The sequence below is a fragment of the Bos javanicus genome, chromosome 11, assembly GCF_032452875.1.
Source record: "Bos javanicus breed banteng chromosome 11, ARS-OSU_banteng_1.0, whole genome shotgun sequence".
Lineage (NCBI taxonomy): Eukaryota > Metazoa > Chordata > Mammalia > Artiodactyla > Bovidae > Bos > Bos javanicus.
In genome coordinates this window covers 353,342-371,141 of record NC_083878.1, presented here as the reverse complement: position 1 = coordinate 371,141, position 17,800 = coordinate 353,342, and the positions used below count along the sequence as shown (strand labels likewise).

The following is a 17,800-nucleotide window of genomic DNA, read 5'->3' as shown; positions in this document are numbered from 1 at the left end:
TTTCCCCTTAGAATCCATGCTCCAGGGATTTATAACCCTTCCCAATTTTTGTGGAAGTACCTGTAGTCTTGTAGCCACGCGTTCCGGGAAACAAACTCACTCAGAAGGACAGTGCAGATAGTGGAGTGCAGTTTATTACACCGGCGGGCCCAAGGCGGTCTCCTCTTAGCCAAGGACCCCGACCAGTTTCTGTGAAAACCTTATATACCCTAAGTGTACATGCCGAAACCCACCTCCCCAAATTCCCTGAAACTAGTCTGAACAAAGGAAGAGAAAGATACAATCAAAGTCAACCGGTGATTCTTATGCCTTAAACCTGGGTAGTTAACAGTGGACAATTATCAATAGGTTTGTGGTCCTTCCCCAATAAGCATAATAGACCCAATAAGCATAATAGAAAGTATGATTCTATTTGGTCACACAGATAATTAGGGTATTCTTTTAGGTGATGGAGAGCCCTGGGGCTCTTCCTTGCAGGGGCCTGGTTTTCCAGTTGGTATGTCGTTTCCATAGATAGTGGACATACAGCGCAAAGTCCACAGATTGCCCCAAGATGGAGTCCTGCTTTCAACATAGAGCCTATTCTGTTTCCTCCTTCAGTCTAGCATACCCATTTTATTCACATGCCAGTATTTCAGGTAGATCACAGAAGAAATGGAACTTTTGTTGAGGGCTGTCTAGTAGGTACAATGCTAACTTATCCAGTTCAGTTCAGTCGCTCAGTTGTGTCTGACTCCTTGCGATCCCATGAATCGCAGCACTCCAGGCCCCCCTGTCCATCACCATCTCCCGGAGTCTACTCAAACCCATGTCCATCGAGTCGGTGATGCCATCCAGCCATCTCATCTTCTGTCGTCCCCTTCTCCTCCTGCCCCCAATCCCTTCCAGCATCAGGGTCTTTTCCAATGAGTCAACTCTTCGCATAAGATGGCCAAAGTACTGGAGTTTCAGCTTTAGCATCAGTCCTTCCAATGAACACCCAGGGCTGATCTCCTTTAGGATGGATTGGTTGGACCTCCTTGCAGTCCAAGGGACTTTCAAGAGTCTTCTCCAACACCAAAGTTCAAAAGCATCAATTCTTTGGCCCTCAGCTTTCTTCACAGTCCAGCTCTCACATCCATACATGACCACTGGAAAAACCATAGCCTTGACTAGACAGACCTTTGTTGGCAAAGTAATGTCTCTGCTTTTGGATATGCTATCTAGGCTGGTCATAACTTTCCTTGCAAGGAGTAAGCATCTTTTAATTTCATGGCTGCAATCACCATCTGCAGTGATTTTGGAGCCCCCAAAAATAAAGTCTGCCACTGTTTCCACTGTTTCCCCATCTATTTGCCATGAAGTGATGGCACCAGATGCCATGATCTTCGTTTTCTGAATGTTGAACTTTAAGCCAACTTTTTCACTCTCCTCTTTCACTTTCATCAAGAGGCTCTTTAGTTCTTCTTTGCTTTCTGCCATAAGGGTGGTGTCATCTGCATATCTGAGGTTATTGATATTTCTCCTGGCAATCTTGATTCCAGCTAGTGCTTCTTCCAGCCCAGCGCTTCTCATGATGTACTCTGCATATAAGTTAAATAAGCAGGGTGACAGTATACAGCATTGACGTACTCTTTTTCCTATTTGGAACCAGTCCATTGCTCCATGTCCAGTTCTAGCTGTTGCTTCCTGACCTGCATATAGGTTTCTCAAGAGGCAGGTCGGGAGGTCTGGTATTCCCATCTCTTTCACAATTTCCACAGTTTATTGTGATCCACACAGTCAAAGGCTTTGGCATAGTCAGTAAGGCAGAAATAGATGTTATTCTGGAACTTTTGCTTTTTCGATGGTCCAGCGGATGTTGGCAATTTGATCTCTGGTTCCTCTGCCTTTTCTAAAACCAGCTTGAACATCTGGAAGTTCACAATTCACATACTGCTGAAGTCTGGCTTGGAGAATTTTGAGCATTACTTCACTAGTGTGCGAGATGAGTGCAGTTGTGCCGTAGTTTGAGCATTCTTTGAGATTGCCTTTCTTTGGGGTTGGAATGAAAACTGACCTTTTCCAGTTCTGTGGCCACTGCTGAATTTTCCAAATTTGCTGGCATATTGAGTGCAGCACTTTCACAGCATCATCTTTCAGGATTTGAAATAGCTCAACTGGAATTCCATCACCTCCACTAGCTAACTTTATCTCACTTAATCCGTAACTCTGGTGGTAAATTGATTAATCCCTTTTTGTAGATGATGTTCACGTCACTCAGTGGTGTCTAATTCTTTGTGACCCCATGGATTGCAGCATGCTAGGCTTCCCTGTCCTTCACTATCTCTCGGAGTTTGCTCAAACTCAGGTCCTTTGAGTCAATGATGAGGAAATGAATATTAGGGGTTGAGATAATTTGTTCAAATTCATATACCTAGTGTATAACTGAGAAGCAGAACTTGAACCCACATCCTTCTGGCTCTAGAGCTTTTCTTCTACACTACTATGATTTTTTGTTTGTTTGTTTAAGTATTTGGTTGTAAAATGCCACAAATTTAAAGCATTAAATTGTCCTTTTAAGAAGTCTGTTGTTGGTTATTTTTCTTGTTTAACACTCCTAATTTAATTTCCAGGTTCAGGTGATCTCACTTTGCCAGAGTCCTGGGTTCTTGTTAAATAAGAAAGGTTTTTGTTTGTTTGATTTTGGTTTGGGTCAAAGCCAACTACCTTAAGTATTTCATGTTCATTTCTGGATGTTTGTGTTGGGCCCCTTCTTGTTTTAATTGAATGTGGAACCTTGGTAATAACATAGCAATTTTCATTTTTTCCAGCATTCCTCTCTTTTCTTCCCCTCTTCTGACTTTGATGTAGAGAATTTCACTTAGTAGGCTGTTACCTGAACTGCACCACTTTTAACAACTTGCTGAGGACCCTGAAATGAAATAGGGAGACCATTTTCCAGTGCTCATGATTTGATCAAGTCTTTTTACCTCTTTTTAAAAATCTTTTCAATAAATTTGCTTTTTTACTGTTACCTTTAGAGCACTTGAAAACATAGTATTCAATAAAAAGAAAACCCTATAGCATTTCATAACTCCAAGCTCTGTTCTGTTACTCCAACTGGTATAACATGGTGGCTCTGTTTCCTGACAAATGTTAAAATAATGCCTGTGGAATTGAAGTAACTCATGTTTACTGGTTTTTTAGTTAATTTTTATTGGAATATAACACATTTACTTTTACATGTCAGAAATGCAACTTCTGGACCTCAGTAGTTTCTCTGTATCATATCTTAAAACACCACCTAAATCATGAAGTTTCTTTTTCCTAAAATTTAGTATGAAAAATTTCAAACTTACAAATATGTTGAAAGAATTTTACAGTAAACACCTTCATATGCTATGTACCATTTGTAGCTATTAGAGCAACAAAGTTAAGAAAGATATTAACTGGGGTATTATCTGGGAATCAAATGGCTTAGACTGGATTCTAGCTGTGTCATCTGTTGGGCTGGCCAAAAAGCTCCTTCAGTTTTTAAGTAAAATAAAAGACACATTTTTCATTTTCACCAAGAACTTTATTGTACAACGTATTGTACAACGTATTCTACAATGTATTCACTGCACTGCCGTGCAGTGCTTAGTCACTCAGTCATGTCCAACTCTTTGCAACCTGGTGGACCATAGCCCACGGCTCTTCTGTCCATGGGATTTTCCAGGTAAGAATACTGACGTGGGTTGTCACTTGCACCTCCAGAGAATCTTCCCAACCCAGGGATCAAACCAACGCCTCTTGCATCTTGTGGGTTGGCAGGCATATTCTTTACACTGTGCCACTTGGGAGTCCTTGTCATTTTCCAGGCGACTTCATAATTGCATCTTCCCAAAAGTTTTTAATTTTTTGAGCAAAGAACTGTTCCAGGTGACTTTTATAGTCAGGGTATTGAAATTTTTTCCATTAAGAGAATTTTGTAGAGACAAAAATAAATGGAAATTCGAAGGTGCAATGTCTGGTAAATGTGGCTGATGAATCAGAACTTCCCAGCCAAGCTGTAACAGTTTTTGCCTGGTCATCAAAGAAACATGGTCTTGCGGTATCCTGATGGAAGATTATGCATTTTCTGTTGACTAATTCTGGATACTTCATGCCGAATGCTGCTTTCAGTTGGTCAAATTGGAAGCAGTACTTTTTGGAATGAGTCATTTGTTTTCCGGAAGGAGCTCATAATAGAGGGCTCCCAATCCTACCATATATACACCATCATCGTCTTTGAATGAAGGCTGGCCTTTGATGTGGTTGGTAGTAGTTTATTTTGCTTGCCCCATGATCTCTTATGTTCCATATTGTTGTACAGTATCCACTTGTCATTGCCCATCACAATTTGTTTTAAAAATGGAATGTTTTCATTATGTTTAAGTAGAGAATCACAAATAGAAATACAGTCAAAAAGGTGTTGTTTGTTTAACTTATGTGAAACTCAAATATCAAAGTGATTAGCGTAACTTAGCTGATACAAATGATTTTCGATACTTGATTTGGATATTTTCAGTATGTAAATTTATCTTCTGCATGGTATAACGTTGGTTGTTCTCGGTTAATATCTTGATTTGATCACCATCAACTTCAACTGGTTTACTTGACCATGAAACATTGTCCAGCAAGAAATCTCTAGCACAAAACTTAGTAAACCACTTTTGGACGTGTTCACTCAGTCACAGCACCTTCTCCATCCACTGCACAAATCTTTTTTTGTGTGTTTCACTTGCATTTTTACTTTTCTTAAAATAATAAAGCATAGTATGCCAAAAATGCTGCTTTTTTCTTCCATATTGAAATGGCTACACAAAAATTCACCGGTGTTGATTTTTTTTAGTGCATGCTGATATGTCACCTGTCACAATGCAATCTAGGGGAATTGTTTCTAATGAAGTTAATGACAACTCAGCATTACTAGAGCCATCATACCGAAAAAACCGAGCAAACCTTTTGGCCAACTTAATACTAACAGAGTTAGTTAAGCTCTTTGTCTCCCTTCTTCACTAGTTATATGGAGATAATAATAGTTATATTTGGACCTTGAACAAACCTGGTTTGAACTGTGTGGGTACATTTTTACTTTTTTTTTTTCAATAATAAAGACTACGTACTATGCAAACTTAGGTTGGTTGAATCTGCAGTTATGAACCTTGAGGTTTCAAAGAACCTCTGATATAGAGGGCCAACTGTAAATTATGTGCAGAGGGGTCACATCACACATTGTTAAGGGTCCACTTTATTTCATAGAGTTAACATGAAGGTGAAGTGAACTGATCCAGCATGCATGGCAGCCTTGTAAGTGCTCAGTAATTGTTAAATATCATATTATATATGATGATATAAATTTTTTATTTTTTCCTACAAATTTGGATTAAGATATTACTTTACTTCAGAATTAATACTAGTTTGTTATGAACACAGCTGGAATTGAAGATAGGCAAATAGTGAAATAATTAGATGATAGAAAGTATAGACTAAAAATTGCTGAGAGATATTTTTATCTGTTAAAGTCATGTATCCATAATACTCTGATAGCCCCAAGCTTTTTAAAGGTTCTGGTTCAAAGCAATATTTTGGCCTTTATGGGGAAACAGAGTTAACTTATTACAGCTAAAATGGAATCATTTACATTTCCTGTTTGTTCATATCTAAATTTGAATGATTGCAGGACTAAAACAAACTGGTACTGTAGTAATGCTTCTTTAAAAGGTAGCCTTTTAAAGAAGGTTTTATTTGTATTTTCTATTGTTTTTGTTCTCTATTTTGATTTCTGTCCTCACATTTATTATTTTCACTCTTCTTATTATTTTCAGTTTTCCCCTTTTTTAGTTCTTTAGTTGAATGTAGAGTCCATTTGTTTTTGATCTTTATTATTTCCTGAAAACGTATTTAAATAAAAGCATAAGTCTCCCTCTGCTGCTGCTGTTGCCATTGGCTTCTCCGAAGTCTCCCTCTAAGGACTCTTTTTCTTTGCTCAGGTTTTTTAATTTAATGACTTGGTGGTATGCTCTGTAAAATGGTAGTATGCACAGTATAAATTTATACTGGGAAGTTCACTGGTATGTTACATTGTTTGACTTTAGATGTTTCTTTATTATGTTACTGATATATTAATTACTGCATCAGATAATTATGTCTTCTTTGAATACTTTAAGGCTTAACTGATCGGGATTATGTGCTGCTGTGATAGAGAAGATTAGCATATTATTTATTCATATCCTTTACTATATTTAAGGGAAATCTTGATCCTGTTCAAAGGAATGGGCTCAGCAATAATGAGATGACATTTTAAAGGTATAATTCATGGGAATGTTTGTAGTATTCACAGAGGGTTGCCTGAAGGATAATCTATTCATTTCTCTATATGAGTAGTTTTCAGCATTTTTGTTTGTTTGTTTGGTTTTGTTTTTGTTTTTTGCCTCAAGACTGTTGGAGAAAAAACATTTCCATTAGTAATAGTGTGTATACTCGAGTGTAGTGCTCTAGTGTCAGAATTCCCATATATGTTCCATTCTTCTTTTGGACTCATGCTGGATTGTCACAGTGGCATCCTGCTTTTCCTGCACCTGTTTTGTCTCTCCTCTAGATCTGTTTTTCACTCTCAATTAAATGTATATTTCAGAATAGAAATCTAGTTGTGAAGTTGCTCAGTTGTGTCCGACTCTTTGCGACCCCATGGACTGTAGGCTTCTCTGTCCATGGGATTTTCTCGGCAAGTGTACTGGAGTGGATTGCCATTTCCTTCTCCAGAAATCTAGTTACATAGCCTCCTTTCCTAGAAATACTTCCAAATGTGTTTTGATTTCTCTAGGATACACTCCAAACATGGTAAAAGTAGTGCATGACCTAGTGCTACCCCATCACTCCAGTGTGATGAGCCAGCTTCTGCCCTTTTCTCTATGACCCAGGGACACTGGCCTTGTCTCCCTTCCTATCTCAGTTTTACAAGGAAATGTTGTTTATCCTGTTTTCTTTGTCTGCCAGAGACCCTCCCCTACCCCTTACCTCCTAGGCTGACTCTTCCTCTCAATTCATTCATGGCTCCCTCAGGGAAAGCCTTCCAGACTTCCCTGACAGATGATTTCCTCCTATTGTGTCTACTGGTAGCACTTTTATCTCCTTCATGTTAATATATGGCTATTATATTTATTTGTATGATTCTTTGATTGATGTTTGGCTCCCCCATCACTAGATTGAAAACTTCATGAGAGAAGAAAAGCGTATCTTTTTTGTTTACCATTGTATCCCCAATTAGCAGTGAATAAATATGTTGAATGAATGAATGGTGCTTTTTTTTTTTTTTTTTTGCTAGGAGGACAAAAGATTCTTATATAGTTTTTGAGAATTGTTGCTCTAGCTAGATGTTGTGGTTCTCATCCCTGGCTTAAATCAAAACATCAGATGGTTGTGGTTGAACACTTGGACACTATTACTTTATTTCCTCGTATAATTGCTTTTTCTCAGTTGAAGTTTGGCAGTATGACCTTGGTTCAAATTGGGGTATACTGTAAATGATAAAAGGTTGTATTGGTTGTATGGACACTATTGAGGATACTGTCCATTACATCAAGTACTGCCTATTGTATCCAATGATATTGTCTTTATAAGGGCTCAGAGGAGAATTTCTCTTTTTTCCCCCAAGTGTTTAAAATTCTTTTTTTATTTTTTAAAATTTATGTTTTAATTAGAACTTTATTAAAAAAGAAAAATTAATCTGTTAATCTGCTTGCTGGGTAGGAAACAATTTCAGTGTGTCTCCATGCTGAAAGTGGAAGGGATAAAGAGGGATATAAAATGTTTATTACATGTTGGGAGGAATTCTGGGTATTAAGTTCTAATTGGTTAATTTGGGAAATGGAAGTTCTTTTGATTTTTTTTCTGCTTATGTCACAAAAGCACAGGCATTACTTTATGAGGCTGTCTTAGGAGGGTTATGAAAGTATCTGTTAGGCTCAGGGGCATACAGTTTAGCTCTTCTGTATACACATGCTGGGAGCTTGGCAAAGTTTTAACAAAAATCTCCCCTTACTCCTACTCAGATAAACAGCAAGTTACATGTTTACTGCTGTGTAGGTTTTGGTCTTTGTGGGAACTTTGCCTTGGTTTAACTGAATTCCTTTGTCTTCTGTTATAAAAATTGATTTTTGTACCATCTGATGAAATAACAGCGGTGCAGTGGCACATCTGTCTTTGGAGACAAGGCACTGAAGGAAAAGTAAGAGTAGCCATGACTGTTAGAAGGAGAAACTGAAAGGCACTTTAGAATGACGACCAGAGACGCCTTTTCTGGCCAGCGGGTCAGATGATAAAACTCCCTTCTGAGTTCACTTTTGACAGCCAAGTTGTCTTTTAGTTTGAGTATAGATTGATCAACTTCCACTACGGAATTATTCCATGAGAAGCAGGAAGTGCTAGCTATATATTATATATTTTTCTTGGCTTGCCAGGAAGAAATCCAGGGCTATGCAGTTATCTACAACCACTTGGATCAGTGACTTTAGTTTGTTGTTCTTTTAGGACTTTACGATATTATCTTCTCAGTCAATGTAAATAACACACTTTTTATTAATTTTTCTAATTATATGACCCCCTTAGTTGAAGACAGAGCCCTAATGATTCCGACTTTAAGGGAGTAACTTTTTTTTTTCCTGTAGGGTGGTTAGTACCCCTTCAGATCAATGTCCATTCGTCCCAGAGAAGAATGGTCTCCTGAAGGAGATGGGAAGAAAATATCTAATTATTTCATTGCTATATATATATATGTTTTACCTATATATGCAAGTTAGGTTACTTCTTCCTTTCTTTTTTTTTGGCCCCTCTGGCATGCAAGATCTTGGTTCCCCAACCAGGAATCTATCCAGTGCTCCCTGCAGGAAGTGCAGTCGAACCACTGGACCATCAGGGAAGTCCTGCAAGTGAGGTTTTGATGAAGTAAATATGATAAAGAGTGTTGTTGATACAGGAAATAAAGATTAGAAGGACCACATATAGTTTTAAAAACAAAAGAACAGTTACTTATAACAAAAGTAGGGAAGGAATTCTGTTATCTCTGGAGTACAGATAACATATATAGAACTAAACAAAATTTGCAAAGGTTGTCATATGACTATGAATGATATTAGGCTAATTAAAATATGTAATTTTGCCCATATTTTTGTATAAAGTCCCATTCCTGAAAGAATTTGTATTTTGTTAGAGACAGACTAAGTGCTAAGACTGACTTGGAGAAAAAAACAAGCCAAGTGAAAATTGTCATGGCTGTAGATAGTCTTTTAAAGGAATAAGCTAGTTTCTGTAAGCCAAATACATTCCAGAGGGTGTAAGAATGTATTGGGTAAAGGATAAGCATAGAAGTGATCTGAAGGCTTGTAGATATACAGATTTTACCACTGGTAATTTGTAAGGAGAAACCTTTTTCTGGAACACATAAGATAAACCATCTAGTTTTTTAAGTGTTTAAAACATTTTTTAAATGTTCAAGGTCCAGCTTGGGACCTTAACCGCTTGTAAACAAACAAACAAAAATCACAAAAACTCAGGTCAGGAAGCTCTTCCATGACACCAGTATAGCCAACCAGTATTTTCTCTAAGGGAAAATACCTAGTTTTGGAGGTTAAGGTAGGGATTTAGGTTAAAGCTTAATCATTAGAGGATCATACGTAAGCCATACAGGTTGAAGGAAACAGTAGGCACAGGCAAATGCCAGACTCAAGCAAGCTTTTTGTGACACCTGCTACAGCTTCAGCAAGTAAGATTCAGACAGCTTATTTCATACGCAGATGACACATGCCCAATCAGCATGGGGTCAGCTCCTCACCTCCCTTGTCTGACAGGTAACACTGAGACCAAAGAGGTCAGAGAGGCGTGGGCAAGGTGGGTGACAGGGCACTGTGTCACTGAGGAGCAGTTTCTGTAGTGCAACTTTGCAGTTTCTTAGTTTACAGCTATATGATAAAAGGTGGGCAAGGTGGAAAATCTAAGGCCTCACTGAAACCAGGGAAGGTGGATGAGAAATTGCCTTACAGCAGCCTGCCTCCAAGTAAGGAGGCAGGTGAGAAATAGCCTTGCAGCAGCACTTTCCTTTTCATAATTGGGAGGGTCACAGGGCGTCTGCTCAGGCTTACATCAGCCTGTGATTAAGCCTTGCCTGTGTGGCCTGTGTGGAGACATGTATGGTGGTCAGGGGGGTGCTGGCGCAGAGCAGTTTCCCAGCATTATCATCTATGCTGAGGGAGGAAGTGACAGAATGAATTAGAACAAAGCAGGAAAAGTGCTACAGGCAATAGTTTTCAAGTATCTAGAATTTGTGTTCTCTTGGTTTTAGGATAAGCAGTCTACTTCTGTCAGGTTGTCTACTCTGAAAAATGTCTTTTTTTTTTGTTGTGAACAGCTTATCCCAAAGAGCTGTGTTCATGAGTTGCTGCTGCTGCTGCTAAGTCGCTTCAGTCGTGTCTGACTCTGTGCAACCCCAGAGACGGCAGCCCACCAGGCTCCCCCGTCCCTGGGATTCTCCAGGCAAGAACACTGGATTGGGTTGCCATTTCCTTCTCCAGTGCATGAAAATGAAAAGTGAAAGTGAAGTCGCTCAGTCGTGCCCGACTCTTAGCAACCTCATGGACCGCAGCCTACCAGGTCCTCTGTCCATGGGATTTTCCAGGCAAGAGTACTGGAGTGGGGTGCCATTGCCTTCTCCGGGTCCATGAGTAATATCTTTGTAATATCATCCCTCCAGAGTACTTGTATACTCTTTTATTGAGGTTTTGTGTTTCTTCCAGAAGACTCAGCAGGATCCTTTGTGTCTGTCTGCTTAGTCGCAGGAGCCTTTCAGTTCAGTTCAGTTCAGTTGCTCAAGTGTGTCGGACTCTTCCCAACCCCATCGACTGCAGCACACCAGGCCTCCCTGTCCATCACCGGCTCCCGGAGATTACTCAAACTCATGTCCATTGAGTCGGTGATGCCATCCAACCATCTCATCCTCTGTCATCCCCTTCTCCTCCTGCCTTCAATCTTTCCAAGCATCAGGGTCTTTTCAAATGAGTCACTTGTTCACATGCCAAAATATTGGAGTTTCAGCTTCAACATCAGTCCTTCCAATGAATCTTCAGGATTGATTTCCTTTAGGATGGACTGATCTCCTTGCTATCCAAGGGACTTTCAAGAGTCTTCTCTGACACCAGAGTTCAAAAGCATCAATTCTCCGGTGCTCAGCTTTCTTTATAGTCCAACTCTCACATCCATACATGACTACTGGAAAAACTACAGCTTTGACTAAATGGATCTTTGTTGGCAAAGTAATGCCTTTGCTTTTTAATATGCTGTCTAGGTTGGTCATAACTTTTCTTCTAAGGAGCAAGCATCTTTTAATTTCATGGCTGCAGTCACCATCTGCAGTGATTTTGGAGCCCCCCCAATAAAGTCTGTCACTGTTTGCACTGTTTCCCTATCTATTTGCCATGAAGTGATGGGACTAGATGCCATGATCTTAGTTTTCTGAACGTTGAGTTTTAAGCCAACTTTTTCACTCTCCTCCTTCACTTTCATCAAGAGGCTCTTTAATTCTTTTTCACTTTCTGCAATAAGGGTGGTGTAATCTGCATATTAGTGAGGTTACTGATAATTTCTCCCAGCAATCTTGATTCCAGCTTGTGCTTCATCCAGTCCAGCATTTCTCATGATGTACTCTGCATATAAGTTAAATAAGCAGAGTGACAATATATAGCCTTGACATACTCCTTTCCCAATTTGGAACCAGTCTGTTCCATGTCCAGTTCTAACTGTTGCTTCCTGACCTGCATACAGGTTTCTCAGGAGGCGGGTCAGGTGGTCTGGTATTCCCATCTCTTTAAGAATTTTCCACAGTTTGTTGTGATCCACACAGCCAAAGGCTTTGGCGTAGTCAATAAAGCAGAAGTAGATGTTTTTCTGGAACTCTAGCTTTTTTGATAATCCAACGGATGTTGGCAATTTGATCTCTGGTTCCTTTGCGTTTTCTAAATCCAGCTTGAACATCTGAAAGTTCATGGTTCATGTACTGTTGAAGCCTGGCTTGGACAGAAATTTTGAGCATTTCTTTGCTAGCGTATAAGATGAGTGTAATTGTGTGGTAGTCTGAACATTTTTGGCATTGCCCTTCTTTGGGATTGGAATGAAAACTGACCTTTCCAGTCCTGTGGCCACTGCTGAGTTTTCCAAATTCGCTGGCATATTGAGGGCAGCACTTTCAGAGCATCATCTTTTAGAATTTGAAATAGCTCAACTGGGATTCCATCACCTCCACTAGCTTTGTTCATAGTGATGCTTCCTAAGGCCCACTTAACTTCGCACTCAGGGATGTCTGGTCTAGGTGAGTGATCACACTATCATGGTTATCTGGGTCATGAAGATCTTTTTTGTATAGTTCTGTGTATTCTTGCCATCTCTTCATCATATCTTATGCTTCTGTTAGGTCCATACCGTTTCTCACCTTTATTGTGCTCATCTTTGCATGAAATGTTCCCTTGATATCTCTAATTTTCTTGAAGAGATCTCTAGTCTTTCCCATTCTATTATTTTCCTCTGTTTCTTTGCATTGATCACTGAGGAAGGCCTTACCACTCCTTGCTATTCTTTGGAACTCTGCATTCAGATGGGTATGTCTCTTCTTTTCTCCTTTGCCTTTAGCTTCTCTTCTTTTCTCAGGTATTTGTAAGACCTCCTCAGACAACCATTTTGCCTTTTTGCATTTCTTTTTCTTGGGAATGGTCTTGATCACTGCCTCCTGTACAATGTCACTAACCTCTGTCCATAGTTCTTCAGGCACTCTATCAGATCTAATTCCTTGAAGCTAGTGTTCACTTCCACTGTATAATCATAAGGGATTTGATTTAGGTCATACCTGAATGGTCTAGTGGTTTTCCCTACTTTCTTCCCTGCTTTCTTTAATATTTTCAGTATCTCTAGTCAGAATTCTAAATATGAATGAGGGTTTTAAGATATAAAAGGTCTTAACACTTTTAGGAGCTTAAGCTGGTCGAGACTGGTGGTAAAAGAAAGGATGCATACCTCTAGGTTTTATTATTTGCATTTAGAATTTTACATACAGACAGTAAAATACACACTTCTTAATTGAATTTTTCAGACTTGATGAATTTTTACATGTGTGTATGTAGTAATCACCATTCCCATTTATAGAGAATATTTTAATGTACTATACAGCTCCTTAGTAGTCTTTTTTTGTTAGTTATAAACCTCCAAGAGGTAATTACCATTCTAACTTACGTCACCATCGATTAGTTTCTTGAAGTGCATATAAATGGAATCACACAGTAGTCTCTTATGTCTAGCTTCTTTTGCTTATGTCTGGAGATTCATCATATTGTGTTTAGTGGTACAATATTTAATTTTTTCTTTGCTTTATGGATTCCATTATATAAATAAAGCACTGTTTATCCATTCACTTGTTGATGGATATTTGGGTTTAAAATTTTCTACCATTATGACTAAAAGTGTTAAAAACTTTCTTATGCTTGTCCTTCGGTGAATATATGCACTCATTTTTCTTAGGCTGTAAGATACTATAGTATTATAAAAGCTCAAAACTTTTAAAATTAAAATAGCCAGTATGCTGTACCTGTCTCACATGAAATTTTCACATCAACCTAAATTAGACATATACCTCTGATTTTATGATAGAAACTGGGGAAGAATAACACTGACTTCACAATCATCTTAGGGTGATATTGTGTGCCTATTCTAAACTGCAAGGGTTATGGATATTTTCCATTCAGTCATTCAGTAAACAGCAAGGCACTGTGCCAGAGCCTAGAGATACAGCTATGAAAGACACAGTCACATACTCTGCTTCACCAAACAATAAGCGAGTCATTCATATATAATATATAGAGAGTGCAGATATAAACAACTGAGAATTGTTAGGCGAGTACTTAAGATGGAGGACTTCCTGGTGTCTCAGCGGTAAAGAATCTGCATGCAAGCAGGAGCCACAGAGAGGTGAGTTCGATTCCTAGGTTAGGAAGATCCCCTGGAGAAGGAAACCGCAATCTCCAGTATTCTTGCCTGGAGAATTCCATTGACAGAGGAGCCTGGCAGGCTACAGTCCCTGGGGTTGCCAAGAGTCTATCATGACTGAGCAAGTAACACACACACACCTTCTATGTACATCAGTTGATTAATTTGCATTTTAAAATGTTATTAAACATTTGGGTTTCTATAAGTATAAAAATGTCATAATATAAAAATTTGTAGATTTTTGCTTTTGCTGTGAATATTTTTTACAGATTCAAGTTGAGGTATTTATTCTGCTTTTGTGGTTCATGTTTTATTACTTATCTACTATTAAAATTTGTTTTCTTATTAAAGTTTACTCTTATGATGAGAACTAATATACATAGCTGTCTGTGGGCCAATAAATTAAAAATTCCTTCCAGTAGTTAGAATGTTTGCTTCCTAAAATATTTTAGTTTCTCCCTTCTGTCCTTCCTTCTTTTCTTTTTTATGGTAGCTTAGTAGATGGTATTTGGTTGGTGCAAATGTAATTGCAGTTTTGGACTGTGAATTTTAAATCATTATAAGTAGACTCCACACATCTTTATTAAAAAGGGAACCATTACAATCAACACTTTTTTGCCAATGAGAAATGAGTTTGTTTATTCCTTTAGTATAGAAATCCACGCTTAAGCATTCGATGAACTCTTAGAAAACATTTTATGCATCCTGCTGTTTGTGGGTGTTTTCCCTGCAAAAAGTTGTCTAAGTGCTTGAAAAAGTGGTAGTCATTTGGTGAGAGGTGAGGTGAATATGGCAGATGAGGCAGAACTTCATAGCCCAATTCATTTAACTTCAGAAGTGCTGGTTGTGGGACATGCAGTCAGGTTGGGCGTTGTCACTGAGAAAAACTGGACCCATTCTGTTGACCAAGGCTGTCTGCAGGTGTTGTGGTTTTCAGTGCATCTCATTGATTCGCTGAGCATACTTCTCAGATATAATGGTTTCGTCCTGATTCATAGTGGACCACCAAACAGTGACCATCACATTTTTTTGGATGTAAGTTTGCCTTTGGGAAATGCTTTGGAGTTTCTTCTCAGTCCAGCCATGAAACTAGTTGCTGACTGTAATATAAAATACACTTAAATGGTTTGTTGTTGCATACAATAAGAGAAGATGATACTTCAAAACGATAATTTTTTTTTTTGGGTCACCCACTTATCAAGCCTTTTCACTTTTCCAACTTACTTCAAATGCCAAATGACCATACAATGGTCTATGTTGAGTTCTTCGGCAGCTTCTTGATTAGTTGTAAGAGAATCAGCTTCGATGATTGCTCTTGGTTTTTCATTGTCAACTTCCAGTGGCCATGCTGTTCATCTTTGAGAGTCTTGTCTTTGCAAAACTTCTTGAACCACCACTTCATGTACATTCATTAGCAGTTCATGGTCCAAATGCATTGTTGATGTTGCGAGTTGTCTCCGCTGCTTTATGACCCATTTTAAACTAAAATAAGAAAATCACTCAAATTTGCTTTTTGTCTAACATCATTTCCATAGTCTGAAATAAATATAAAATAAGCAGCAATAAGTCATTAGCAAAGAAACATAAAGTGAGAAATGCACATTAAAATTATGTATAACATAGCCACATTTACTTAAGAATGTATTCCAGTATCAAATGGCAAATTTCAACAATGCAAAACCACAATTGCTTTTGCAGCAACCTAACAATTATTGCAGTGTTACTTTTGGACAGTATTGCATTATACATTCATTCATTTGTTTGGTGAGAGTCAATGCTTTTAATCTAAATCAAAGTTTGGCAAACTATAGCTGCTTAAATTGCTGCTTACATTCTTGAAGGGTGTTTTTAAAAAAGGAGGATTTGCAATGGAAACTATATGTGGCCTGCAAATTTAAAATATTTACTATCTAACCCTTTCTAGCCCACTCCAGTACTCTTGCCTGGAAAATCCCATGGACGGAAGAGCCTGGTGGGCTGCAGTCCATGGGGTCGCGAAGAGTCAGACACGACTGAGCGACTTCACTTTCACTTTTCACTTTCATGCATTGGAGAAGGAAATGGCAACCCACTCCTGTGTTCTTGCCTGGAGAATCCCAGGGATGGAGGAGCCTGGTGGGCTGCCGTCTATGGGGTCGCACAGAGTTGGACACGACTGAAGCGACTTAGCAATAGCAACCCTTTATAGAAAATTGGCCAATCCCTAATCTTACTGAGTATAACTTAAAATCTTGACTCATTTTTCTTTTCTTTTGGAAATGTTTCTATAATATTCCCTTTAGAGTTGACATTTGAAAATTGACACTTTCATTGCCTTTTACAGAGAAGATGGTGAATTAGAAGATGGTGAAATAGATGATGCAGGATTTGAAGAAACACAGGAACAGGAAGCAAAAGAGGATGAAAAGCAGAAAAATCAGAAAGCCTACCGAAAATCAAGGAAAAAACACAAGAAAGAAAAAGAGAAGAAAAAGTCCAAAAGGAGAAAACGTGAGAAGCATAAGGTTAGTTAGAATCTATTTTTTGTTTCTTTGGTAAATTTTTATGAAATGTAAAACACTACACTGAAAATTAGTGAGTATAAATCATTGCCTATTTTCTTATATATGGATTAGATCTTTTGATTTATGTGCTTAATAGATTTTCTTAATATAAAGATTATGTGAAATATCTTAAAGATTTAAAAATAATCAAAGTAAATTTTTAATACAAATTAGAATAAACCTTTTAGATTGATAGAAAATTGTGTGCAAGAATACTGAAAGCTTAAGGAAAGAAAATTTCATTCTCCACAGATGTAGATTGTCAGCACTGGCCTTGTTTGCCCATTCATTTATTTATTCATTCATAAGTATTACTACATGCTTGCTGTGGAAATCTCTGTGCTGTATGCTGGGGGTTACAGTCATGAATGAAACAGTCTCTGCTCTTACAGAGGTTACACTGAAACGAGAAGGAGAGAGGCATGAAACAGCTGAAAGCCAAATGCTATCAAGAGAATAGTTGAGTGCTGGGTACAGAATGATGTGGATTAGGGTTGAGCAGAGAGAACTTATATTGACAGAGAACTAATGTTGGCAGTAGTAGTGGGGTAATTTTTTTAAACTCCCCGAATTTCCCCCATAAAAACAGCAGTTAGGATGGCAAAACCAAAAATGCATTGGCAACATCTACCGAAAAATGAAGTAACAAGTTACCTCCACAAACCTCAAAAGTACAAAAGGATAAAGCTAAACCACAGACTCAAGACTAGAGTAGGATCAGCAGCTGTGTGAAATGAAGCAGAGAAAAGGTAAAGAAATTTCCAGAAAACAGATTAGCAACAGGTATTCATCTCAAATGAAAGAGTCCCCAGTGAATGTGGAGAGCCTGTTGGCCAAACTGAGACACCTCACTGGAAACCGAGAGGGGCCTGTACTAGTTTCCAATTCCTGTGTGCGTATAAGGTGACCGGGTAAAACTGGCTGGGGCTGGGATGGTCTGGGTCTCATGAACTCATAATGCTGATCAACTAGATTTCTTCTAGAACAGAGTCCCACCCTGAAGAGACAGCTGCTGGGAGTAGAATCTAGATTGAGAGGATAAGAATAATAGGGCTAAGGAAGGAAAAATGGGTTAGCGAGCAGGGCTGGCTTATCTCAGAACATATACAGCCATATTTTTTCGTGCTTCATGTTAACAACATGAGAGTGAAGCTGGGGCAGTTTCCTGGTCCATTCTTACTTTGATACATGAGCAGCAAGATTGGACCATGATCACATTCCACACAAGTTACTGTTATTAAAAAGAAGGAGGA

The 17,800-nt window shown here is 38.6% G+C and overlaps 1 protein-coding gene across 1 annotated transcript in view; it reads left to right on the top strand.

Moving 5' to 3' along the window:
• The window catches only part of ZC3H6 (zinc finger CCCH-type containing 6), a 77,240-nt gene that overhangs the window by 14,023 nt on the left and 45,417 nt on the right, over positions 1 to 17,800 (top strand). The window contains exon 2 of the mRNA XM_061431413.1: positions 16,328 to 16,508. Coding sequence (XP_061287397.1) covers positions 16,328 to 16,508 — 181 coding nt within the window. The remainder of the gene's footprint in view (positions 1 to 16,327; positions 16,509 to 17,800) is intronic.